This window comes from Sebastes fasciatus, chromosome 20 (assembly GCF_043250625.1).
Source record: "Sebastes fasciatus isolate fSebFas1 chromosome 20, fSebFas1.pri, whole genome shotgun sequence".
Classification (NCBI taxonomy): Eukaryota; Metazoa; Chordata; class Actinopteri; order Perciformes; family Sebastidae; genus Sebastes; species Sebastes fasciatus.
Genome location: NC_133814.1, coordinates 3,505,144 through 3,531,101, shown reverse-complemented (window position 1 = coordinate 3,531,101; position 25,958 = coordinate 3,505,144). Strand labels below are relative to the sequence as shown.

At 43.4% G+C, this 25,958-nt stretch overlaps 1 protein-coding gene across 14 annotated transcripts in view; it reads left to right on the top strand.

The window, feature by feature from the left end:
- cacna1g (calcium channel, voltage-dependent, T type, alpha 1G subunit) overlaps positions 1-25,958 on the top strand; it is a 331,510-nt gene that overhangs the window by 243,094 nt on the left and 62,458 nt on the right. For 8 of the 14 annotated variants that reach the window (XM_074619026.1, XM_074619023.1, XM_074619018.1 and 5 more), the window contains 7 exons: positions 2,337-2,405; positions 4,787-4,971; positions 19,533-19,659; positions 20,115-20,243; positions 20,385-20,474; positions 21,373-21,565; positions 23,202-23,252. In XM_074619026.1, coding sequence (XP_074475127.1) covers positions 2,337-2,405; positions 4,787-4,971; positions 19,533-19,659; positions 20,115-20,243; positions 20,385-20,474; positions 21,373-21,565; positions 23,202-23,252 — 844 coding nt within the window. Of the gene's footprint in view, positions 1-2,336; positions 2,406-4,786; positions 4,972-19,532; positions 19,660-20,114; positions 20,244-20,384; positions 20,475-21,372; positions 21,587-23,201; positions 23,253-25,958 lie in introns of all 14 variants that reach the window. The other 6 variants (XM_074619028.1, XM_074619020.1, XM_074619019.1 and 3 more) reach the window with 2 other exon arrangements.

Below are 25,958 nucleotides of genomic sequence, written 5' to 3'. Positions count from 1 at the left end.
CATAAAATACATGCTCAAATCACAACATGGTAAACTGCAGCCCAACAGAAAACAACAGCTGTCAGTGTGTCAGTGTGCTGACTTGACTATGACTTGACCCCAAACTGCATGTGATTATCATAAAGTGGGCATGTCTGTAAAGGGGAGACTTGTGGGTACCCATAGAACCCATTTTCATTCACATATCTGGATGTCAGAGGTCAAGGGACCTCTTTGAAAATGTCTGTGCCAGTTTTTCCTCGCCAAATAGTAGAGTAAGCTTAGAGCGTTATTTTACCTCCTTTGCGACAAGCTTCTATGACATGGTTGGTACCGACGGATTCTTTAGGTTTTTTTTCTTTCATATGATACCAGTATCTTCACTCTACCTTTAAAACCGATAAAGAAATAAAAAGAATTTGCGTTATTATGTATTAACTTTGACAGCCCTACTGGTAACATAATTATACACACCTAAATCTCCAGCCTTTTGACAGGGTATGACAGCAAATTGAGGAGACCCGGTGAATTCATGTCTCATTAAGGCATACAGCATGGATTTCACCTCTATCTAACTCTCTACCTTCTCTTGCTCATGCCTGCTAGTTCCTAATGAATGAAAGTATGAAAACTTGTTCACAGAGGAACCAGAATGGCTGCTGTCGAGCCTGGAATTTATATACCCCCCCAACGCCAGCATTCCCAGTGATGTCATGCCTGACATTCCCAGAGACTTCACAAAAAAACGCTGAAGGGGCTGCCATCTCCGTGTTTATGTGTGCGTGTGATTTCGTGTTCCCTCGGAGCACGGGTGATGGTAGTCGGGAGGCCGTGGGAAAGGCGGCCACCTACACCCGCTCGCACGCACGCCCACACACACACACACACACACACACACACACACACACACACACACACACACATCCAGTACATAGACAGTCAGTGGCAGGACAGGGTTGTGTCTCCTCAGACAGAGGGGAAGTAGGGGTAAATAAGCAGTGTTTTCTAGCTTGCTTGTTTTCTTTCCTCAGTCCTTGTTTAGCTCAATAAATAGGATCCCTTCCTCCCCCTGTGTCATGCACACCAGCAAGCCACGCTGCCTCAGGCAACAGGGAAGCATGGTATTATGTTGCATGCACGTTCAGAAAACCAAATGATGGTGCTTGTTTTCTGAATTGACTGTTTATCTCCGATGAAAAAATATGGGATATGCTCGTTTCATTGGAAAACTTGCCAATTTCAGTTTCACAACACAACTGAAGTGTTCCACAGGTGATATAATGCCACATGTCCCCCAATGCAATCCATTTGATTCAGCGAATTACTGTAACTAAGTTTATTTGCATGATTGAAGATTGTCTTTCTTTTTTTTCACCAGTAAAAGGAAACTTTTAAGATTTTAGGCCCCACAGATTAGATTCCTTGTTTTAACCTGCGGTGCTAATAAATAGTAAACTTTTATAATTGCCTGCCAGCTGTCATTAGCGAGTGCAACAGGGATGTTTGTACAAAGGATGTTTTCAGATAGCGAGTGAGGAAAATAGCCTCCCTCATACATTATTCAGATCAATTTAGAGGCAGACAAAGAACAAACTCAGTAGAAAAAAACACGCTTAGAACAAAAAAACGTGAATGTCAAAATCATTAGAAGTATAAGCATGAACCTCAACTCAGCCATGTCTCTCTAAGGGCCGGCTCTAGCCCTTTTGGTGCCCCTAGGCAAAATTCTGATTTGGAGGGTACAACCCCCACAGAACCCCAACCCTATAGCCCTGTAAACTGCAACACACATCAGACATCACAATGGTTTTAAGACAAAAATGACGATTTTCATTTTCATAAATAACTGTATTTATTGTAATTAGGGCTGTCAAAGTTAACGCGTTAACGCAAAATCATTTTAACGGCACTAATGTCTTTAACACATTAGCGCAACTTTTGATTTTTAGGTTGTCGCAAGCTCGGTTTTAAAGCTAGAGTGAAGATACTGGTATCATATGAAACTATAAAAAACCTAAGGAATCCATTGATACCAACCATGTCATACTAGCTTTTCAGGAAGGAGGTTAAATAACGCTCCAAACTTGCACAAAATTTTGGCGAGGAAAAAACATTTACACTTTTATTAACAAACAAAGTGCGACCGGGCGCATTAAAAAGTGTAACAAAGAGATTTAAAGGAGTGAAAATTGTGTTTCTTTCTTTCTTTCTTTCTTTCTTTGTTCATTCGTTACCTCAATGCAGAAAATGAGGAAGGGGCGACCAGAGCCCTCCAGAAGGTGGCGCACTAGGCGACCGCCTATACGTCCTATGCTTTAAGCTTGCCCTGAGGTCTCTCTCTTCCCTGTTTGTTGCAGGAGCGGATCTTCCTGAAATTGTCCAACTACATCTTCACAGCGATCTTCGTGGCTGAGATGGCTATAAAGGTGAGACTTCCAATTGACACATTTGTTTGTAAAATCATTCATTTCAGCCATTATGTGATTGGATGCTACACAATAGGAAATATCTTGATTCTCTAGCATCTAGCATGCATGATAATGGCCTTTGACTCCTTATAGTTAGCATTTTAAAGGTACATGTTTGCACTAATCTCTTCTTCTAATCTTCTAATCCTACTCACTCGGTTGACATCGGCTCTTATGCCACAAAATATTTGGTGGCTCAGAATTCATCGTTTGTCTCCAGCTTTGAAAGAAACAAGCTGAAACATCTGTGTTCAGTCACAATGTACAAATTTTGCACAAGATGGAGAAACCTGCTCCGAAAACCACTCAGACACAAAGCTGCAGAGAAAATACAGAGTCTGCCTGACACCCGCATGCACTGTAAGCCCCCCCAAAATACAAAATGATGACAGAGTTAAGAGGGAGGAGAGGGAGAGGGAGGAAGAGAATAAGAGATTCAAACAGACAGTGAACACACACACACACACACACACACACACACACACACACACAAACACACACACACACACACACTCAGGGCTGTTTCATAATGCTAAGCGGAGGATTGTCTCGCCAGTATTCAAATGGCCCGGCTTTGAATGGAGGTCCATGCAGGCGTGGGCAGGAGCGAGCGGAGGCAGAGGGGAGGAAAGTTCATTGGTGTCACTCATTCAAAGCCTCTGTCTCTATTTTTGGTCCCAGCGCGATTGGCGGGCTCACGAGCGTAGAGCGAACGCACTGCTCACACACACAGAGTACTAGTTGTATCATTTCATTTTAAGGTATTCTCTTTAAGCGTAGTGCAAAGTTGCAAAATGATCCCAAACAAAACAAAAAGCAAACATTTCATAAACAAATGTGTGTAGCAGAACTTTTTCTTCTTTCCTGCCCCATTAATCAGCTTGCCGTTGCCATCTTGTTTTTGGCCATCGCCATCTTGGTTTTAAGCCGTTGCCATCCTGGTTATTGGCCGTCGCCCTCTTGGTTTTTGTTCGTCACCATCTTGGTTTTTGTCTGTCACCATATTGGTTTTAAGCCGTCGCCATCCTGGTTTTTGTCCGTCGCCCTCTTTTTTTTTGCTGTCACCGTATCGGTTTTTGTTTGTCGCCATCTTGGTTTTTGCCCATCGCCACCTTGGTTCTTGGCCGTCGCCCTCTTGGTTCTCGGCCATAGCCCTAATGGTTTTAAGCTTTTGACATCTTGGTTTTTGTCCGTCATCATCTTGGTTTTTGGCCGTTGCCATCTTCTTCTTGGCCATCACCTTCTTGGTTTTAAGCCGTTGCCATCTTGTTTTTTTGCCATCACCATCTTGTTTTTGGCCGTCGCCCTCTTGGTTCTTGGCCATCACCATTTTGGTTTTTGAGCCGTCACCATCTTGGTTTCTGTCCATCGCCATCTTCGTTTTTTGCAACCAGAAGTGACATTGCTTTGCTTCCATGCCGGTATTCTTGTCTGTTTCTCCAAACTGGGGCCGTGCCAAATGTCATCCACTGTAGATACACTGACTATCCATGATTTCCTCATACAACCCCACTCGGAAACACCTGAACTATCCCTATAAGATGAATGCAGGACATTGTTGTATTGATACTTTAGATCTGAATGTGTTTTCTATCACTGGTTAAAGTACAAATTGAATGTTATATTAGAATATACAGCTGTTGCATTATTAAATGTAGTTAAGTAAAGCATTACTTCACTTTAATGTAGTGTAGTAGAAGTATAATGTAGCATAAAATGGAAATACTAAGTACAAATACCTCAAATTTTAAGGTATAACAATTAAAATACACTTTCCAATGCTGAATTCAGCAATGTGAAGAGTCTGTAGAAGCTGTCTGGACTGTCACAGAGATCTGTCTTTGATCACAAAGTTTTGATGATTCCCATTCATATACAGTATATACTGTTATGCATTGATTAGCATCAGCTAATGTAAATTATCTTCTATACATCTCTCTCTCTCTTGCTCTCTCATCTCTTCAGTTAAATTAGGTGTTAAGAAATGCATCGAAGCCTCATTTAACTAGTTTCAGCTACAAAATAAAAAACAAAGTCAGCTAGTCTCTATTATTTTCTGGAATGTAAATTGCTTTATGGGCAGAATAAATGATGAGTGGAACCTATAGAATAAGAAATGAGGTTTGGAAAAGCTTGCAGCTTCTATGATCTTCGCTGCCAAGTTCCAAGTAAACAATCGCTCCCTAAAGTCAATAAGCCGTGCATATAGGACATTAACTCGTAATAAGAACAAAAGATTGCTTGATAAAAAAAAAATGCGCAGACAAAAAAAAGATATTCTATTACAGATTTGCCATATTAGCTCTGCAGCAGCTTACCCTTTGTCTATTTGTGTTCAGATCGTAGCTTTGGGCTGGTGTTTAGGGGACAAGTCCTACCTGAGGAGCAGCTGGAACATCCTGGACGGGATGCTGGTGATGATCTCTGTCATCGACATCCTGGTGTCTCTCTTCTCCAATTCCGGCACCAAGATCCTGGGTATGCTCCGAGTGCTGAGGCTGCTGAGGACCCTGAGGCCGCTACGGTAAGTGGCTCTCCCGGGAACGCCGACATTCATAGACAAACAAAGAGAAAACAGTCAACCACCCCAGAAACTGTTGATAGAATAAAGTCTTACTATACAATGCTTTAGGGGGAGATAGCAGGTCAACAGTAGATGACACATAGAAGTGGTGTACATCATCTGAAAGCTGGGAACCTGAAGATTAATTTGAGATGCGGCTCAGCACTGTGTGTCAAGTTGTTCTATTATTGATTAAAACAAACTGTAAAAGTGTATTAGGGTTTAGAACACTATGATGGAATTGTGTGACGGCCATTCTTATGTTCTACTATGTCTCATAAGTTGATAACTATTTGTTACACAGATTTATTGCTGAATTTAACCATTTTTTACCACTCGAGAATTAATAAAAATGATCAATAATCCCTCCAAAATACCATATTAAGACACCAAGACCTTGAGGAACACCATAGAAAAAGCCATGTTGTGATTTGGGATCAAAATGTTTTGACATTTTGAGATTTCTGCATCATTTTTCGGGGATTAGATGGCGAGCACTTCTGTTTTGTTAACTGCTCAGAAACCCCCTCATTGTCAATCTAGCTAGGAAAGTCATCCATCCTCTGAATGCTCTAGGTCTCTAGTTTGATCCATCCATCCTCTGAATGCTCTAGGTCTCTAGTCTGATCCATCCATCCTCTGAATGCTCTAGGTCTCTAGTCTGATCCATCCATCCTCTGAATGCTGTAGGTCTCTAGTTTGATCCATCCATCCTCTGAATGCTGTAGGTCTCTAGTTTGATCCATCCATCCTCTGAATGCTCTATGTCTCTAGTTTGTGGCTGTAACGTTTCATGAGGCTGTGATTATCCTAGAGGTCACCACAGGTCATTTTATACAGTGAGGTCATGTTTTTAAAAAAAAACGGTCTCAATACAATGAAATGGCTCCTATGGGGACAAACATCATCACACATGAATACAGTTGGGCTCATTGGATCCACAAGAGTCTCAGCTTTACGGTGATTTATGCAATTCAAGACTGTTAAGGGACCCCAGTATGCAGAAATATTCAGACACATCATTTTTAGAATAGGCGAAAATAACACATTTATACTGCATGCATAAAACTGCATGTTTTTTCCCCCAAAACTGCATGTCATTATCATAAAGTGGGCATGTCATAAAGTGGGCACGAGTCTGTAAAGGGGAGACTCGTGGGTACCCATAGAACCCATTTTCAGTCACATATCTTGAGGTCAGAGGTCAACGGACCCTTTTGAAAGTGGCCATGCCAGTTTTCTCCTCGCCAAAATTTAGCCCAACTTTGGAGTGTTATTGAACCTCCTTCCCGACAAGCTATATTGAGCATTGGATTCCCTACTGTGGGTTTTCTAGTTTCATATAATATCTGATACCTTAACTCTAGCTCTAAAACTGAACCCGGTATAACCTCTGAAAGACAGTAAAAGTCGGTCGGGATCGCGGGTCTCAGAGGGTCTCTCTCCATTTCCCAGACTCATGGGATGATGAAAGCGTCTGATGTGGATGTTCTTGTTTTAAGATGGAGGTGGAAACGAACTGAGCTTTTTTTCTCAGCTCTGACATGTACCACCTTTTGTAGCTTTTTGGGAGATGTTTGTGTATTTTTGTTTGTATGTGTGTCGGCATTTATTCTGGTGTGCATTCATGTGTGTGTTATTGTCAAGCGTGTACACAATTGCACAGTTATGTTTATTCGAGCTGAAATAAGGCGGAAATCACCAATTTGGAGACTGTATTATTACTCACATCTCCAAATATGTGTGCGTTTAGGTGCAGAGGGAAATTTGTCTGCGAAATATCAGACAGGGTGTTCACGTGTGTGCGGTCCCTAGCTTTAGCCTGTAATTACTGTGTTCACGTGTGTTCCATTTGCATGTGTGTGGTGTCACGCTTGACTTGGCTCAGAGCCGCATGCTCGGTGTCTCATCTCGTGAAGGGGAGCTCTCGAGGCTATGCCCTCTCTTTGAATATTTATCACAGTTCTCGGGAAGAGCACACAAATCAAATATTCATTTTCCTCCTGCCAAATTTACCCACTAAACACCGCTGATCCTTTTCTGCCTTCTCTTTGCTTACATAACTTTCACCTTTGACGTGAAAGTGAAATCTCCCTGCCAAACTAGTGCTTTCTTCTTTGACTTCATATTATAACATTTTCTGTCACACAGACCTCAATTCCCTGTAATGTAAACGGTGCATGTGATTATCAGTTGGGTCAGATCTACACAAGGAAACATCGAGTTCAGCACAACAGGGAGTGATGATAATAATCCCCCCTATAGGTGAACATAAGGCATTTTTGGACAGTAGGAACTAGGGATGTCTATAGTTAACCGTTTAACGCTATCGGTTAAAACGGTTAAAAGAAATGTTAATAATTAACTCAAAAGCTGAGCGGCTCAGAGGAGCGGCTCATCTCTTTAAGGAGAAAAGCTGGTCCACCTTAACAGCCCACCTTAAGAGGCGGAGCCGGAGTTGCATGATACAGGAAGTCGGCTCCGGTCTCTTGCTCGCTTGAGCGGAGGAGTTGTAGTTTCGTAGCATTTATTCACCGACAAATTAACTGTACACACACTGCTACACCTACTTTCACAGTTATAACGCCACCAACAACCTCCCACTCAACGCCAACACACACCACGGTCTGTTGGAAACTCACTAAAGTTACGCAGACTACGTGTGGCGGTGGCGAGCACGAAGCCTCCGGCAATGCTAGAGCTGCTAACGTAGCACAAACACACACACTGTTTGTTGGCCACTATGCCGGGCAGACACAGCTGACAACCTGCTAAACTAAACTAAATGTGTGGTGGAGACTTTTACTGGGAAAGTGGCTGCATGTCCGCGACACTACACGCAGCATCGTAGCTGCTAAGTTAACGCTCCCGGTCGGGTGAACTGGGGACTCCCGTCAACGAATACCTGTTGTGTTCCTGCAGCTGGTACGAGGCACAAATCTTGTCGGTTAACGGTTAATAATCGGTTAACAAGGGTCGGTTATCGGTTAAGAACATTGTTCAAAATGAGCATCCCTAGTAGGAACTTTTTCATAGCTCCAGGAACTTAGTTCTTTGAACCCCTGTTTTTATGTGTTCGTGCCACAAGAAGTAGGAACGATCATAGTTCTTAGAACGCTGTTTTTAGGGACGTTTTTTAGCTCCTATTTCAGAGTAGATACTCTGCCAGCACAAGAGGAGCGTGAGGGATGTAAGTGAAGTTAGTGTACAGTGAGCTGCGTAAACAACAGACAGCAAGCTCTTAATGAAATAAATGGAAGAAAACACGGACAAATGGACCGACAGTGAAGTCCAAAAGTTAACTTTTTCGTGAGCAAACACCCACTGAGTCAAAGTACGAAAGGCTAACCCAGGAACGTTAGCACAAAAGCTAACCCCAGTAGCACAGAGCACACGCACCGAGCCGAAGTAGCCGATTCTAACTGAAATCACAACAGGTTACTTTCGTGGCAGGTGTTTTGCCTGTGTTTACATGATTGTGCCATGTAACATAGTTGTTCATTTATTCTTATATTACAAAAAAAAAGGAGCTAAGAGAGCTTGTAGCGGATGTAGCGAGCTCGCCTATCTCACAGCTGGAGATGTGTGCGAGCAGCACCGGCTGCTGCGACACCTGTGGCCGTTAAGTCAACGAAAGTCAGCGTCCTGTTCTCGCTCTACATAGACATGAACGAGCGTCGGTCAAATCAGTGAGGCGACACACGTCAGCTAAAACCACAATATCACTCTATATTTCACCTGCTTGGCAGTAATGTTAGCTGACCAGACGAAGGTCTCTCCATGAATCACTGCTGATCCTAGTGTTGTACTGCTTCAGACTCCCGTCTTCTGCGTAGTGTAGTGTGCGCGCATGCACGTGAGAGGTGGAGCGAGAGAGCGAGTGAGAACGTGTGCGGTGTGTGAGTGAAGGCAGGCAGGCAGAGGAGCAGAGTAGCAGAGTACAGCAGAGACTCCGGCCCTGGAGACCAAAGCTACGGTCTCCCCTGCGTCCTCCGACCGCGGCCAACACTGTTTTGCAAGACGGGCTTCACTAGATATAACTTTGCGGTTTTGGTGCTTCCGTGTAGTTTGTGTTGGAACAGCGTAGCCACACGCGAGCTTTCATGAGACACCGACCCGATTTATACGTGTAAGAAGTTATAAACAGTACCTTTTAATGTAAGGTCGGAGCAAGTGACGTAGTATTAATAGCGTGATAGTCTATTCAGGGCGGGCTGGAGGGGTCTTGGACGGGTCAAACAAACACAGGACTTCCAACCAGGAGAAAGTCAGTGAAGTTAACGCTAACCACGACCGTTGACCGCCAACCACCCACCTAAGTAGTTGTTTTGCCCTAAACCTAACTTCCTGTAAACACAGAAGTTTATTTTGGAAGAACACTATTAGGGATACACCAATACTACTTTTTTCAGACCGAGTACAAGTATAGGTACTTAAATTTGGGTACTCGCCGATACCGAGTACCGATAGGAGTACTTCTTTGTGCCAAAAGACCCTCGTTAACAGCCAGCTGGAGGGTGTGAGCGACACACGGCAGGCTGGGGAGTCCCGCATACGAGGCGGTGCGCTGCAACCGGCTCTAGGTCGGCTTGGAAAGGCTCAGGGTGAAGGTGGCTCACGGCCGCAGCTTTACAGCGCTCTCCGCCCGGACCTCGCTGCACCATGTACAAAGGGCTCGCTGTGCCCTCTCTCCCTGCCAGGGACAGCCCCCTGCTCCCGGTGCAACTGTCGATCTGGTGGCACGACGCGGTTGGGGCGCACTGAGGACAGTCCGCCCCAACCGCGTTGTGCCGCCAGATCGGGGCTCGACACACGTAAAAGGCGCCAGGGGTCTGCGGCAGTGTCGGCAACCCACCCAACCTGTCTTGAAACATGGACCAAGGAGTCTAACGCACGTGCGAGTCAGAGGGTGCAAGCAAAACCCCGTGGCGCAATGAAAGTGAGGGCCGGCGCGCACCAGCTGAGGTGGGATCCCGGCCTAGCGGGGTTGGACGCACCACTGTTAAGTGGTATCGGTGCCGTTGTATCAGAGCCGTTTTGCTAGTACGAGTACATGAGCACAGTATCGGACCCGATACCCGATACCCGATACTGGTATCGGTATCGGTGCATCCCTAGTATTTAATGAGTTGGGAGTGAGAATGTGTTGCATTTGCAGTGTGAATGCAACACATTAAAAAGCCCTTGAAGGTACAGTACATAGTTCTCGGGGGGGGGGGGGAGTTCCCCAGTGGGCAGTTTTCTCAGGGAGTCCCCAGAACAGTTTGCTCTAAAAGAAATGCCTATAGACTCAGAGCCTACAAGTGAGTGGGAGGAGGGTTCTTTTCTCTTATGCTATAGTAACAGCAGCAGCAGGCCTGCGGCAGAAGAGTCAAAGATCAGATACTTCACACAACATCACTTCAGAATGTGGTTCGGTTGCCACCGTGGTGCCTGATTACTGCAGTTTAAAAAACGATGAAATGTTAATGTGACATTAAAGACTTGCACTTGCTGTCAAACAAGGTGGCTTTCTAATTAGATCTGGTGCAACTGCGACAAACCGAGCACTCGAAAAGAAAGAGCACCTGATTCTAACTGCCTCCGAATCCTCTTATTTAATCCCCAGAGGGCAGCCGGGCTGAGGCTGTATTAATGTCGAGTAGGGAAGGTTTTAAAGTCAGATTAGAAAAAACATTTAGCAATTACAAGCGGAAATTGGAAAAATTTTAAGTTTGAGGGGAAATATTGTCGAGGGCAAGGGGCAACCTTTTCTCTCAGGAGTGATGTTTTCAGTTTGAGAAAAATGCAAAATGGCAGAGAGAGAAATGGTATTAGGAAGACTGTATGAAGACAGGCAGAGAGTGGGGGGGGGGGGGAGAGAAACAGGAGAGGAATAAGCTGAGCTCGGCTGCTCGGCTCTCTCCTCCGCTGAGGCTGCGGATGAGTTACTCGGAAGCAATACTGTAAAATCATTTTTTAAGGTAGTTATTAACTTTCAATCCAAAAGGAGGAGCACAGCATTAAAGGCTAAAGCATATTAAGCTATTAGTGTGCTGCTGTGGGTATACTATATGGCTTGGTAATAGTGTACTGCAGGTATTAAAACCCTGTTAGAGATAATTCAGTCTGGTCAACACAGAGAGGAATTACTGCTTGGGTTTCATTAAAGTAAAATGTTTCTGTTTAAGTCCTGGATAAGCGTTCCTTTTGGGAACTCAACAACACAAAACCAATCTATTCATTAACAAAGGTTGGATCTGTTTACCTAAGATGTATACTGCTGGTGACCTAGAGACTGGGGGCAAAAGAAAGTTGCAAAAATGTTATAGTACACTAAAAATGTGTAGGTAGTAGGCTACAGAATGGGTACAGAATCTCAAACTCACTCACTTACCCCCCTGGTGTTTTGGGCACAAGTGCCTGTCTCAGTGCCTGAATCCTTTGAAAAAACCTAAGAAGTCACACAATAACGCACTCTAACTAACCGATTGAGGCAGCGGTAGAGCAGCATCTCCCGTGTTCTGTGAGGTAAAATTACTGTTTTTTTTCAATGGAGTCTGGTGGCTTTGAAGAGAGCAGCTGCAGTTCCCTGTCGGAAAGGGCTTTCTGACGGTAAGGTAAAGCGGTGAGAATATTCTTAATATAGCGTACATTTAAACTGATATAGATTTTTTAGCTGCTGCCCCCATCCACAGCAGTACATTGCTTTGCTCTTGTGCGGTAACTCCTCTGTTTCTCCAAACTGGGGGTGTGCCGACCATCATGTACTGTAGGTAATACACTAGCTATGGATAAGTACCTCATACAGCCGCACTTCAAAAAGTTTTTAACTATCCTTATAAAGTTTAAAAAAAAAAAAATTCTCCAAAGTTCTCCAAGTTGTGCCTGTCAGACACACCACAAGGCAGACATCAGCTCTGTCGTCCCCATTCTGTGTTAGCTTCGTTATCAGCTTCTTGTCACTCCAGTTCGATTGTGGCAGCTGTTTGAATTAAATATGAGCTTGTCTGTGTTTTCCCCTTCTGGCGGTGCGGTGCACGTGGGGTTCACACTGGCAGCATCATCATCATCGTATTCTCAAATTGCTCGCTACATGTGCGAGTGTAATTGCAGCAAGCAGGTGACTTTGTATCTGCGAGTGTGTTTTGCTGTCTGTTGCTGTTTGTTTCTCATTAGCGATATTGATGACAGCATTGCGAGGCACAAGAGGGGAGTCCACGGGGGGTGCGGCGGGCGGGCGGGCGGGCATGTGTGTATGACAGAAAGATGCATGGGCTTTGTTTAACAGGACACACACGCACGCACACTTCCGCAGTCATTCATCAAGCCCACAGCCACGGAGCTGAGAGGCCGGCCTCAGGGGAAGGCTCAGAGGTTTGTACCCCTGTGGCACTTTTATGTCACCCAACACCACCTACACCCCGTCGACAACTCGGCTACAGCCTAGAAGCCCCCCCCCCCACCACGGCGGATCCATTAATTGTACCTGCCACACACACTTCATTGCAGGCAGACTGATCTAAACAGCTTTGTGGTGTTTAGTGAGGTCAGGGCTGGATTGCTTTTTGATAAAGTGGCTTACTTCCGTCACCTCAGCTTTTGAGCTCATCCGTCACTCGATGATGATGTCATCATCTCAAGGTTTACATGCTTGCTCTCTATAGCGAAGAATATTGATAAGAACTGAAAGTCAATTTGTCGTTCCATTTAGAGATGTTCCGATACCATTTTTTTCCTTCCCGGTACCGATTCCGATACCTTAACCTGCGGTATTGGCCAATACCGAGTACCTATCCGATACCAGCGTGATAAAAGAAATATACATTTATTATTATTATTATTATTATTATTTAACAGTTGTTTACTATTGACCATGTATGGATAGTGGACAGTAGTTGCCATTGGCAGCCATGATGGATCAAGGGATCGGTGCATTGACTGGCGTACGTGCCGATACCCGGGGCAGAATTTTGGGCAGTATCGTTCCATTGCAACGTCAGCGCCCAGCAGCAGAGCTACGCTTCCGCCATTTTGGACTGAAAGCGACTACCGGACGCCAGTAAAACGTCCGCCTACAAAGTGCTGTACTAAAAGTAAAACTAAATTATTTCTGTTCTTTTGTCATATATTTATTGTCTTTACCGAAATGGCCTGTGTTGAACAATACAAATATGATAAATATGCATACTATTATAACTATTTACTTACTTTTTTTCACCCGGCCACTTCCTAGAGGAGCATAAAGTGAGCGATGGACATAAATGGAAGTTCCAGCACACAGATTTTGAGAGCAATCTCAAACCTTTTCATGTCAAAATCTGTGTCCTGTGTTTTTGCCCTGCGTGTTAGTAAATAGCCTACAACTCCATTAAATTCTGTTGATGTCAAGCTACTAGCACTACTAGCTACTGGCCGATAGCCGGTTGTTTGGGAACAGAGACTTTAATACGTCCAGCACGGTGCAATGCTTACAGCATACAGCGCATGGGTGTATTAGAAGATCATCCGTTATTACAGCCGCATACAGCTAGCAGGAAATTGGCAGAACCGGATATGTCATATGAACGTGCAGGGCGGTGCTATTAGTGAATTTTACTACTTTTAGGACATAATGATTTAAATGAGGGCTATTTAAGCATTCATACTGGGAAGTTGATTTATCTAAAAAAAAAAAATTATCCTCTGACTTACAGACGTCTCTTTATACATCCATGACCACTCATTGCCTTTTTCAGTCCAAAATGGCGGCAGCGCTACCGCAGCACCATCTAGCGGCTATTGTCAAAAAAAGCACCGGAGTTTCGTCTCTTTGCTTCTATACCCTTTGTCTATGGCGCGCACTTCGTTTGACCCTCACGCCTCGTATGCGACGGTGCTGACGGTGCCCCAAATTAGTCGGCGCATAATTACCGTTCTTCAAGATTATGTTTGTGCGACACCTGAATTCATTAGCTAACATTTCGCTCACTTAACCGACGGGGACGAGAACGGCGAGCGGTAGAATTTGACAGCTGAAGAGGAAGGACGGCTGTAGGTTAAAAAAGAGGAGAGGAATTTACACAGCAAGGTGATGCGAGAAACAAAGTTTAGACACAAAAAAAAGCAGCAGCTGCCTCATTTTTTATTCCCTCTGTATCCCTGCTACCTACCAGCCCTCCTCTCCTCCCTCTATTCCTATTTCTATCTCTTAATTACACCCAGTGTTTGCTCTGTGGGAACACGCCTGCCACTTATTGGCCGACTTGTTGTTCTCTCCCCTCAGTTTGAGGGATACCGCTGGTGGTGGAGGAGAGAGATATGAGGTGTGCAGGTGTTGTGCATCGCCGCAGACTCCTTCCCAGCTTCCTTTTGTATACCCACACAAAACAAGGACACGCTGTGAACTGAAATTATGCAGAGAGGTAGATTAGAAGAAGCGAGCGCTAACTTTTCTCCCTCTGGCTTCCTCCCCTCCATCCAGCTCCTCCTCATCCTCCTTTTTTTCGTGTCATATGCAAATAAGGCTTTACGGAGTGGAGCCTATCGCAGTGTGTGTCCTTCACGTACCACCATCATCAGAGAGTATTGACTCTGAATAAGAGGCTCGTCTCTCTCCCTCCGTTCCCCCCCGTCTCCTTAATAAGCCTTTTCACTTCAGCGTATTTGTCAGAGTGGAGCTCAAAAGGAGAACATGATGTAAGGAGGGAGAGAGGTTGGCATGGGGGGGGTTTTCATATGCAAAGCAGCAATGTGTGGAAACATTTTTTTTTTTTTTAAAGTAATGTGTGATCTGAGTTGACTGAGCTGTAAACGATGTGTTTCTGTCCTTGATGGACTCACTGCAAACTCTCTGACTTCCCCAACAACAGGGGCAATTCAAGGATCAGCCCTTTAGAGGGGCTCAGCCCCTAATGACAATCTCACATGTAGGTTTCGTTTTAACATTGGAGGGGGGGGGGGACACATATTAAAGGTCCCATATTGTAAAAAGTGAAATTTTCATGTCTTTTATATTATAAAGCAGGTTTAAGTGATATATAAATACTGTTAAACTATCAAAACGCTCAATATATGGAGAAATACACACAGCCCGTATGCAGAAACTGTAAGTTTGAAACAAGCCGTTAGGATTTTCTCCATTTGTGATGTCACAAATACACAATATATAGATCATTACACGGTTTTAAACATAAACATTCTAAATGTGTCCCAGATTATTTCCTGTTGCAGTGTATGTAAATAACATCAGCTGACAGCCTTCATTTCCTACGTTCTGGCGAATTTTTATGCACCCGTTTCTGCATCAAGTTATAGTGGAAATTAGAGCTCTCAAAGTTAATGCGATAATAACGCATTAACGCAAATTTGTTTTAGCAGCACTCATTTCTTTAACAGATTAATGCAACTTGTGATTTTAGGTTGTGGCGGCTCAGTTTTAGAGCTAGAGTTAAGGTATCAGATGTCATATGAAACTAGTAAACCTAGGGAATCCAGCGGTCCATAGCATGTCGAGAAGGAGGCTAAATAACGCTCCAAACTTGCGCTAAATTTTAGGCAAGGAAAAACTGGAATGGCCATTTTCAAAGGGGTCTCCTGACCTCTGACCTCAAGATATGTGAATGAAAATGGGTTCTATGAGTAGTCACGAGTCTCCCCTTTACAGACATGCCAACTATATGATAATCACATGCAGTTTTTTGAATGCAATATAAATGTGTTATTTCCGTCTATTCTAAAATGGTGTATTTGAATATTTCTGCATACTGGGGTCCCTGAACAGTCTTGGAATTACATAAATGTGGTATCACTGTAAAGCTGAGACTCTGGTGGATCCAATGAGCCCAACTGTATTCATGTGTGATGATGTTAGTCCCCATATAAGCCATTTCATTTTAGTGAGACATATTTTGGGGAATTCAACCTCACTGTATAAAATGACCTGTTGTGACCTCTAGGATAGTCACAGCCTCATGAAACTTTACAGACACAAACTAGAGACCTGGAGCATTCAGAGGATGGATGGATCAAACTAGAGACCTAGAGCATTCAGAGGATGGATGGATCAAACTAGAGACCTAGAGGATTCAGAGGATGGATGGATCAAACTAGAGACCTAGAGGATTCAGAGGATGGATGGATCAAACTAGAGACCTAGAGCATTCAGAGGATGGATGGATCAAACTAGAGACCTAGAGCATTCAGAGGATGGATGGATCAAACTAGAGACCTAGAGCATTCAGAGGATGGATGGATCAGACTAGAGACCTAGAGCATTCAGAGGATTTGATGGCTTTCCTAGCTAGATTGACAATAAGGGGGGTTTCTGAGCAGTTTACAGAACACAAGTGCTCGCCATCTCTGAAAAAATGCAATTCTTCCAGAAATGTCCAAATGTCAAAAGTTTTTGAGACCAAATCACAGCATGGCTTTTTCTATGGTGTTCCTCAAGGTCTTGGTGTCTTAATGTGGTATTTTGGAGGGATTATTGATCGTTTTTTATCAATTCTTGAGTGGTAAAAAATCTGTGTAACAAATGATTTCAACCCAAAAAAACAACAACTTATGAGACATAATAGAGCATGGGGATGACCATCACATACTTCTATCATAATGTTCTAAACCCTTATACACTTTTACAATTTTCATTAATTAATTAATTAATTAATTAATTAATTAATTAATTAATGAATTCATGTTTGTTTCTGATTTATGACTAGAACAACTTGACACAGGTTCTCAGCTTTCAGATGATGTTCACCACTTCTATGTGACATCTACTGCTGACCTGCTATCTCCCATAAAGGCCCCCTGCAACCCTCTAAGAAAAGGAAAAATGGGTCTATTGTGGGTCTCAGAGGGTTAAACATAGAATTTGTGTTACTTAATGTAACTCATCAACTTGGGAAGTTTCATGGTGATATGTTATAGTTAAAAAATGTTTTACCCTATTCACCTGCAGCGTCTTCCCTTAACAGATTCAACAAGCATCTGCAACTGATCCTTGCAGTGTTTGACACTTATATTTCACTGTAAAGAGATGTGTCATAACTGCATAAATAGAGGGGTAAACTCCAGATAAAGACACATAAACTGGACTTTCATTGCTGCCTTTGCTGAGGAATCCGATGCAAATATGTTCTCATACCAGCCCGACTGCATCCACCCTATAAAAGGAGACGCAGCCCTTGACCACTAGTGCCCTCTGTAGCTCAGCAGTGGTACTGCACCCCAGCATGGTTTATCAGAGAGCATAGTGATGAGGTGTTGCCTTATAGGCTTGTTATTCTATGATCAAGGCTATTGATCTTATATTGTCTCATGTCTTCTCTTAATGTGCTATTGACTTTTCCTTCACTCAGCTGTCTGCTCAGGGGAAAACATACAAGGCAGACAAAAAGACTAATAGACAGATAGAGGCAGAGCACATTATCACTTTAACAGCCTCTGTAGCATTGTCTTTTCTCCTGTAGGACTTTTCATGTATTCTCTTATCCATCACATCTGCGGGAAAAGCCTGTGCAGTGTGTGTGTGTGTGTGTGTGTGTGTGTGTGTGTGTGTGTGCGCAGGTTTTTTACGTAATGCTCTTGTGTTTGTGTCTTACCCCGTCGGAGAAGCTCAGCTGCAGTGCGGTGCTGTGCTGTGCCGGGTACCACGCTGGCACTAATTAAACATCCTCATCAGTCCATTGGCTTAATTAGAAGTGTCTGTTTCCTTGACTGCAGAAATGAAAGGGAGGCAGAAAGAGAAGTGAAAGAGAGAAAAAGATTTTTTTTTTTTTTTTTTTTTAAACAAGAGAAGGAATGAATAAAAGATTTTGTCTGTAAGCCAACAGGTGTTTTGGCTTGAAAAGGTCTGGAATGTGTGCAGATGGGTTTCTGACTGCAGTAAACAAGGGAAATCAATAAAAAGTGTGTGTAACGGTGTGTTCACTCCAAGAGCGTATTGAACTTTTTCGCGCGACACGTTTACATACAAAGTCAATACAAAGAGGGGGAACAGACGCAAATTTGCGCCAGCGTTTAATTGGTAAGCTGTATGCCTCGCTGTGTGGAAGTGACTGGAATCATTCTTCTATGTGTAAGGCAACATCAGACTTGACTTAAAGATCCCATATTGTAAAAAAGTGAGATTTTCAAGTCTTTTGAAAAGCAGGTTTAAGTGCTTTATAAATACTAGTAAACTATCAAAACGCTCAATATACAGAGAAACACACAGCCCCGTATTCAGAAATTGTGAGTTTGAAACAAGCCGTTAGGATTTCTGTCCGTTTGTGATGTCACAAATATACAATATTTAGACCATTACACGGTTTAAAACATTCTAAATGTGTCCCAGTTTATTTCCTGTTGCAGTGTATGTGAATAACATCAGCTGACCAGGAAGTAAACATGGACCCAAGCTGTTGCCTAGCAACTCAATTCCGTTGCAATTCCGTTGAAATGCGCTAAAACGGAGCGTTTCAGACAGAGGGTGAATACAGGTATATTCAGACAGACAGTATGAGGAAAATAAAGTGTTCTTTGAACATCACAGCATGTAAACATTTTCTAGTAGATATGGGACCTTTAAACATTGTTATCCTAACTTTGTAAAACAAAATGTGACCAATAAATAAATAGATATATATTTATTTATTTTGTTCTTTATTATTAAAATAATAAATTATACACCAGCAACTTGGTAAAAAATCTTAAAAATTTACAGAAATTACAATTCAAGTGTAAATCTTTCAAATTTAGCAACAAATATTTCAAAACTTAAACAGGAATTAAATTACATTAAATAATGTGTATATTATATAAACATAAAAATGAAATGAATAGATCGGCACTATTGTCACCGATATCCGATATTTGAATTAGTATCGGCCCGATATCCGATCCAGTATCGATATTGGTGTATCGTCGCTGTCACATTTATTCCTAGATCACATTATCTTGAGTGTTGATGGAGCAGCTGCATAGCCTGGCACTGATCCATCCGAACTCCATTCAGAAAAGAAGCATTTTAAAAGTTGTTTGCTTGACGTCTCACGGCCAGACCCGACAAAGCATGAAGCCATGCTTTTTACTTTTTGCTAGATACAGTCAGTACAATGGCACTGTATGTGAATACAGCTCGCCGCCGGGTGACGTTATGACACGACGGCGTTTGGTTTTTCTGACATATCTGGGGACTCCACATGTACAAAGCAGCAACGAGGGTTATTTCTTCCATGGTTGATGGCGGAAATGGCGGAAAGAAAAGTTGTCGGTATCTATTGAGACGAGCTCCTTCTCCTCCTCTTCGGTGCATCTAGCTCGCGACTGAACACAAATGATACCGGTTGTCCAACTCGCATGAGTAAAGCGAGGCGAAAATTTGCTTCGCTCTTGATCTGAACACAGCTTAAGTGTGTGTGGAGACCCAGGGTGACAGTTTGGGGGTGTGTGTTGGGGGGTTGCTGGTTGGAAACGCCGCAGGCATTCTTGCTCCATCTGGTATGAGCTGTACTATAAGTGCCCTGCACAAGCACACATGCAGTACCGGCAGTGCACTGATTCTTGATGTTGTGTTGCAGTGTGATCAGCAGAGCCCCGGGGCTGAAGCTGGTGGTGGAGACTCTGATGTCGTCACTGAAGCCCATCGGCAACATCGTGGTCATCTGCTGCGCCTTCTTCATTATCTTTGGCATCCTGGGAGTACAGGTGAGAGGGGAAGGGGGGGATACAGACAGAAATGATGAGAAAACAAAAAGGCAGTAAAACCCCAGATTGTTGATAACTATTGATAACATTCAGCCACTAGATTTCACATTCTCCCTCCCCCGTTCCATTTACTTCACAACAAGTCATTGCCAGGCACTTACCGTCAATCTCAGCCATTTATCTGTTTTTTCCCACACTAACTGATGACACAGAGATACCACGTGATACCAACGTCGTTTTACTATTGGCTCACAATAAACAAATCATTCATTTTGGACCCGCCAAAATTTTTTCAATTACTAATTCACAATCAGAATCTTTCGGAAATATACTATATATGAGATTCCTGAAACAAAAACCACAAACAGCATTACATACAGTAGTTTCATAAATCACTTTTTCTGCTGAGGGGTCACTTTAAAATAAAGGGTGAGTCTGCAATTTTTTCTCCCCAGCTTTTCAAGGGGAAGTTCTTTGTCTGTGAAGGAGAAGAAGTAATGAACATCACCAACAAGTCCGACTGTCTGCTGCACTCCAACAACAAATGGGTCAGACACAAGTACAACTTCGACAACCTGGGACAGGTGAGCCCCTCGGAAGATTTCTGATCAATAAATATGTAAAAAAACAATGTTTTGTTGAGCAGCTTCGATGTTAAGTTTTTGTAAGCGTTTCGGTGTAGTATGCATTTTTATCCCACCGCTTCTTCTCTTTCTCTGTCTCAGGCCTTGATGTCTCTGTTTGTTCTGGCGTCAAAAGACGGCTGGGTGGACATTATGTATGACGGACTGGACGCGGTAGGAGTTGACCAACAGGTAAATATTAGCATGAATATTCACATGATTATCCATAGTTAATCGCAATTATTTGCACATTTTTTTTTATCAGTTCAAAATGTACCTTAAAGGGAGATTTGTCAAGTATTTAATACTCTTATCAACATGGGAGTGGGTTAACATCCTGCTCTATGCAATTGTATGTATATATTTATTATTTTAAAATAATTAACAACACAAAATAATGACAAATATTGTCCAGAAACCCTCACAGGTACTGCATCTAGCATAAAAAATATGCTCAAATCATAACATGGTAAACTGCAGCCCAACAGACAACAACAGCTGTCAGTGTGTCAGTGTTCTGACTTGACTATGACTTGCCCCAAACTGCATGTGATTATCATTAAGTGGGCATGTCTGTAAAGGGGAGACTCGTTGGTACCCGTAGAACCCATTTTCATTCACATATCTGGAGGTCAGAGGTCAAGGGACCCCTTTGAAAATGGCCATTCCAGTTTTTCCTCGCCAAAATTTAATGCATTTGAGCATTATTTAGCCTCTTTCATTACAAGCTAGTCGGACATGGTTGGTACCGATGGATTCATTAGGTTTTTCTAGTTTCATATGATGCCAGTATCTTCACTCTAGCTTTAAAACCCGCTGCAACCTAAAAATCACAAATTTGGTTAAAGCGTTAAAGAAATTAGTGGCGTTAAAACATTATTATCGCATTAACTTTGACAGTAAAATATATTCAAACTCTCTCACACAGAAACACACACGTGAAATATGTTCATAGCCCATATCATTTGGCTACAGCTGAAGAAAATCATTTGGGGCCATCCACTTAAAAATGTTTACTCTCTTTTATAAGTTCGAAGACTTCTACTGCAAATGTCTACCAAGCCCTCTCTATCCTGTGTGTGTGTTCCAGCCACAAATGAACCACAACCCGTGGATGCTGCTCTACTTCATCTCCTTCCTGCTGATCGTGGCCTTCTTCGTGCTCAACATGTTCGTGGGCGTCGTGGTGGAGAACTTCCACAAGTGCCGGCGCCACCAGGAGGCCGAGGAGGCCAAGCGCAGGGAGGAGAAGAGACTGAAACGCATGGAGAAAAAGAGACGGAGTAAGGAGAAGGAGCTGGCTGGTCGGTAGTCTTTCCACATCTTTCTGAGTCCTGCTTGATTTGAGCCTGAGCCTTTTTTTTCTTTACGCTTTTTGATTTTGGTTTGGCCGAATCCGGTTGAAACGCAGTTAAGCGAGCTAGCACCGACTACAGTTGCTGCTCTGCGGTAGAAGCTTCCCTTTTCCCCCTCGAACCATCCCTTTCCTTGTAGGCTAGTTTTTGTTACACAGTCACCTGTTCTGGCTCTGCAGACTCCGCTACAGACGGCGGAGGCTCTTCTTCAACTCCGGCATCAAATTGATCAACGTTGGACGTTAAGAAAAGCTCCCGTAATCGTCCCGGTTTGCCGAGCTGGGACAGCTGACCGCTGGTGTTAGCCCGCTCCCTTTCCTCCCCCTCCCCCCTTTTACCTTGCCTGGTCTACCGTAGACGCCGTGCTTGGGGTGGCCCGTTGGAGCATGCCCAGTGAGTGCTGGGGCTTGCATGGTAGTGGGTATTTACAGAGCTAGAGGGAGGGGGAGTTGTTGACCATTCAATCGTCCCTAAACGAAAAAAAACGAGACGACCCCCCTCCCTTCCCCTCTTCTGCATGTGGTTTAGTACAGCCGCAGGGGCAGGGATAGACTAAAACCTGGAAGAAAATGAAGAGTTCCCCTTTTAGTTTTTCCTGTAGCTAAGACCTGACATCGCTCTGGGTGAGATTTGTAGGAGTTAGCGCTAATTCCCTGCCAGTTCCCCCCTCCCCTACGGCTGTATAGGAGTTGGTACAAACTGCTTGGTTTGGTTTTAAAATTCTTTCCACTGCCTCCTTTATGCAAAAGCGCTAGCATCTGCTAGCACTTTTTTGTTGAATTTAGTGCCTATAGTATATCACCCTACTTAGTCCAAAGGCACTTTCTTTATTACATTTCTACAAGGAGCAGTGGACATTATTGCTTTCTTAAAAGCTCCGTCTATATGACATGTTATTTGACGATAGGAATGTTTCCGTCCATCTCTTGAGAAATACAGATGGAAATTGATCTTCCTTTTTCAGGAGGCGTCCGCCAAGGGTGTCCGACCAATCGAGAAACTCCCCCAGACTCCTTGCACAGTCTAACACATGTACACTTTATAACTCTAGAGGCCCCTTTGTCCTTAAAAAGCACACAAAACCTTTCATATTTCCAAGTCCCTATTTTTGCTTCTAATTTTTGGTTGGAAAGTTTTTTTTCCTGACTTTTTTTTTGCCAGGAGGGTTAGGGTTTTATACACAGTACTGTTTAGGGAGAAAAAAGGTGCTAGATGTTTGTTTATTAGCAACACAGAAAGAGATAGCTTACTGGTGCAACCCAATAGAAAACAGTTGGTGAGGTGATACTTGTAAATGTCTGCTTTGGTTTGAGAGTCAACGGTTTCCTGATTGGTAAAAAAAAAACAAAGAAATCCAAAGAACTGGACTCAGAATCACTGGAAAGACAAAAACGTAGGAACATAAACCAGCTTTTATCTTTCATCGCTTCCTTCTAGCCTTACTCCATCCCTCTTTCCCTCTTTCTCGCTCTTTTGGCTCTCTCCTGTTTCAAACTCTCAAGTCATCCTTCCTTCCTTTGCTTTCTTCTGCTTCTCCCTGACTAACACGGTCTCATTCCTCTAGATTTATTGGTTCCGGGGGTGAGTTGGGCCCTCTCTGAAGGCACATTGAAAGGTACAGAGTTTCCAGCATGTTCTGTGTGTCCCTTTAAACCCCCCACCACCACCACCACCGACCACGACCACCCACCATGGTGGCTAGGGTTCTAAGTTCAATGATCACGGGAGGTAGGGCCCCATCCCGCGTCCCCCGCCCCCCTGCCTCTCTCCCATCAGCTCTCAGTCCGCTGGACATGCTGTTACCTGTTTTCTCTGTCGTGGCTTTGTCTTTCACAGCTCTTCCACTGCGTCCGCGACCCATCCACAGTCCACAGCACCACACCGCTGCACCACCAACCACCACCACAAGAGATGAAGACTCTTGTCTAGTTAGGTTGGCATGGAAACTGAGATGGGAGCGTGGTGAGACAGGGAAAGGGTACTCAAATATTGGACTTGTTTGTAGGTAAAGAATTCCAGAGCGTCTTTTTCTTTACAAACCAAGGGCACTATAGTCCCATAAGTCTTTCAGTACACATTTAAAGAATAATTCCAGTTTATTACATCTTGGGTCTTATTTTTCATTGTGATCTTTTCCGTTGGTTGTGATAATATTGCGCTCAGCAAAGTAATTGCCGAGATCCGGTAAGTGTGACAAGGGCAAGAAACATGAGCAGTAAGATTATCACACAGGTTGTTAACAAGACTAAAGCTTTGATCCATCCAGTAGATGTTGAGATATTTCCTTGAGTAAGTGAACATTTTGAACTGCTGGTGGCTTTAAATGAAATATCAGGGGGAACACCACAGTCATTGGAATTCATCCTCTCGGAACCATGAATGTCTGTACAAAAAGGATCCGAAAGATGGTGACGAGAAGTTAATGTCACGCTGCCGTAAAGTGGCATCCGTGCCGTTGTATCGGAGCCGTTTTGCAAGTACGAGTACAAGAGTGCAGTATCAGACCCGATATACTGGTATCGGTATCGGTGCATCCCTACTTAGAGCCATACCAGCTTGGCTAAAAACAAGACTAAAGGCCTTTACATACCGGGGGTGTTTTTTTTCCCTGCGATTAATTTGCACGTCAATATATTTTTCCCAACATTTGCTTTTGTCATATGTGCTTTCACACAGAGTGCGAATATTGCATCTCGAAAAAGCGATGTAATGTTTTTTGTATTTTTTCAGAACGAGGATGATTTTTTTGGAGCTTTCGCACCGCGAATAAAGGCATCAACCAATCACGTTGTTCGGAGCGGACATATTCAAAATGTACACTATAGTGTACAACAACACGGAGGCTCCATAGTCCGAACCAAGACGGCAATCCTTATTACTCCTTTTAACCTTGACAAAGGCAGCGCAGACCAGACCCACTCCTTCTGTTCTTACCTTTCACACTTTTGGATGAAAAGTTAAGGGATCACCAAAGTTATTAGGATTCATCCAGAGGGGGGGACATGAATGTGTATACAAAATTTACACTACCAGCATGACTCCTGGGCCAAAACTCATGTAATTGTGTAGGTCAAAGGTGAACTGGGAAGGTCTGTAAACTGTAATGGATGTTCATTAACGGACAGTTCAGATAATCATTTTACAATATTCCTTCGTTTTTTTTCTCTTTCCGATCATCTGACTGCTTGTGTTTCTTGCCCGTCTGACTTGCCGAGCGCCAGGTTGTCATGGCCAAAGCTGTAAGAATAAAGCCCATGTTTTGATAACTCGTAATCGTCCTTTAAACTTGCCTAACTTTTGTTTCTCTCTCGTTGTGTCTCAGCTCACCGCTGTTACATTAGATCAGAGGCAGAGAGATTAGAGAGCAGGTTGTACAAGTGGTGCCATCTTGAATGAACACATTCTCTCTGTTGCCGACATTATCTAATAACATCCTCTATTAAAGGTCACTGGCCTCCATTAAAGGGCGCTGGACCACAGAAATCCAATCAAGAGCATTCTGTTATTTTCCAATTGAGTCCGTGTTTGACTTAAAAGCTTAATTTTAAGACACCCAGTGCCAAAATATGTAAATGTAATCACAGTAAATGAAACTGCAACAAACTCTGTTAAGAGTATTCTAGCTGCAATCTCCACAGCTTTGACTCCAAATAGCTTGTTCAAAGTTTAGGACTTGTGACTTGACTCGGGACTTGGTCAGTCTTGACTTGGAACTTGACTCTGGACTATCCGTCTTGACTCTGGACTTGTCTGCCTTGACTTGGGACTTGACTCAGGACTTGTCAGTCTTGACTTGGGACTTGACTTTGGACTTACCTTTCTGGACTTGGGACTTGTCAGTCTTAACTTGGGACTTGACTCGGACTTGTCAGTCTTGACTTAGGACTTGACTTGGGACTTGCCAGTCTTGACTTGGGACTTGACTTGGGACTTACCTGTCTTGTTTTGGGACTTATCAGTCTTGACTTGGGACTTGAGTTGGGACTTGTCAGTCTTCACTTGGGACTTGACTTTGGACTTGTCTGTCTTGACTTGGGACTTGAATCGGGGCTTAGTCAGTTTTGACTTGGGACTTGACTTGACTTTGGACTTGTCTTTCTTGACTCAGGACTTGCCTGTCTTGACTTGGGACTTGCCAGTCTTGACTTGGGACTTGCCAGTCTTGACTTGGGACTTGCTAGTCTCAACTCTGGACTTTGACTTCAAAGCTTAATTTAAGACACCCATTTCCAAATATGTAAATGTAATCACAGTAAATGAAACTTCAACAAACTCTGTTAGAGTATTCTAGCTGCAATCTCCACAGCTTTGGCTCCAAAGA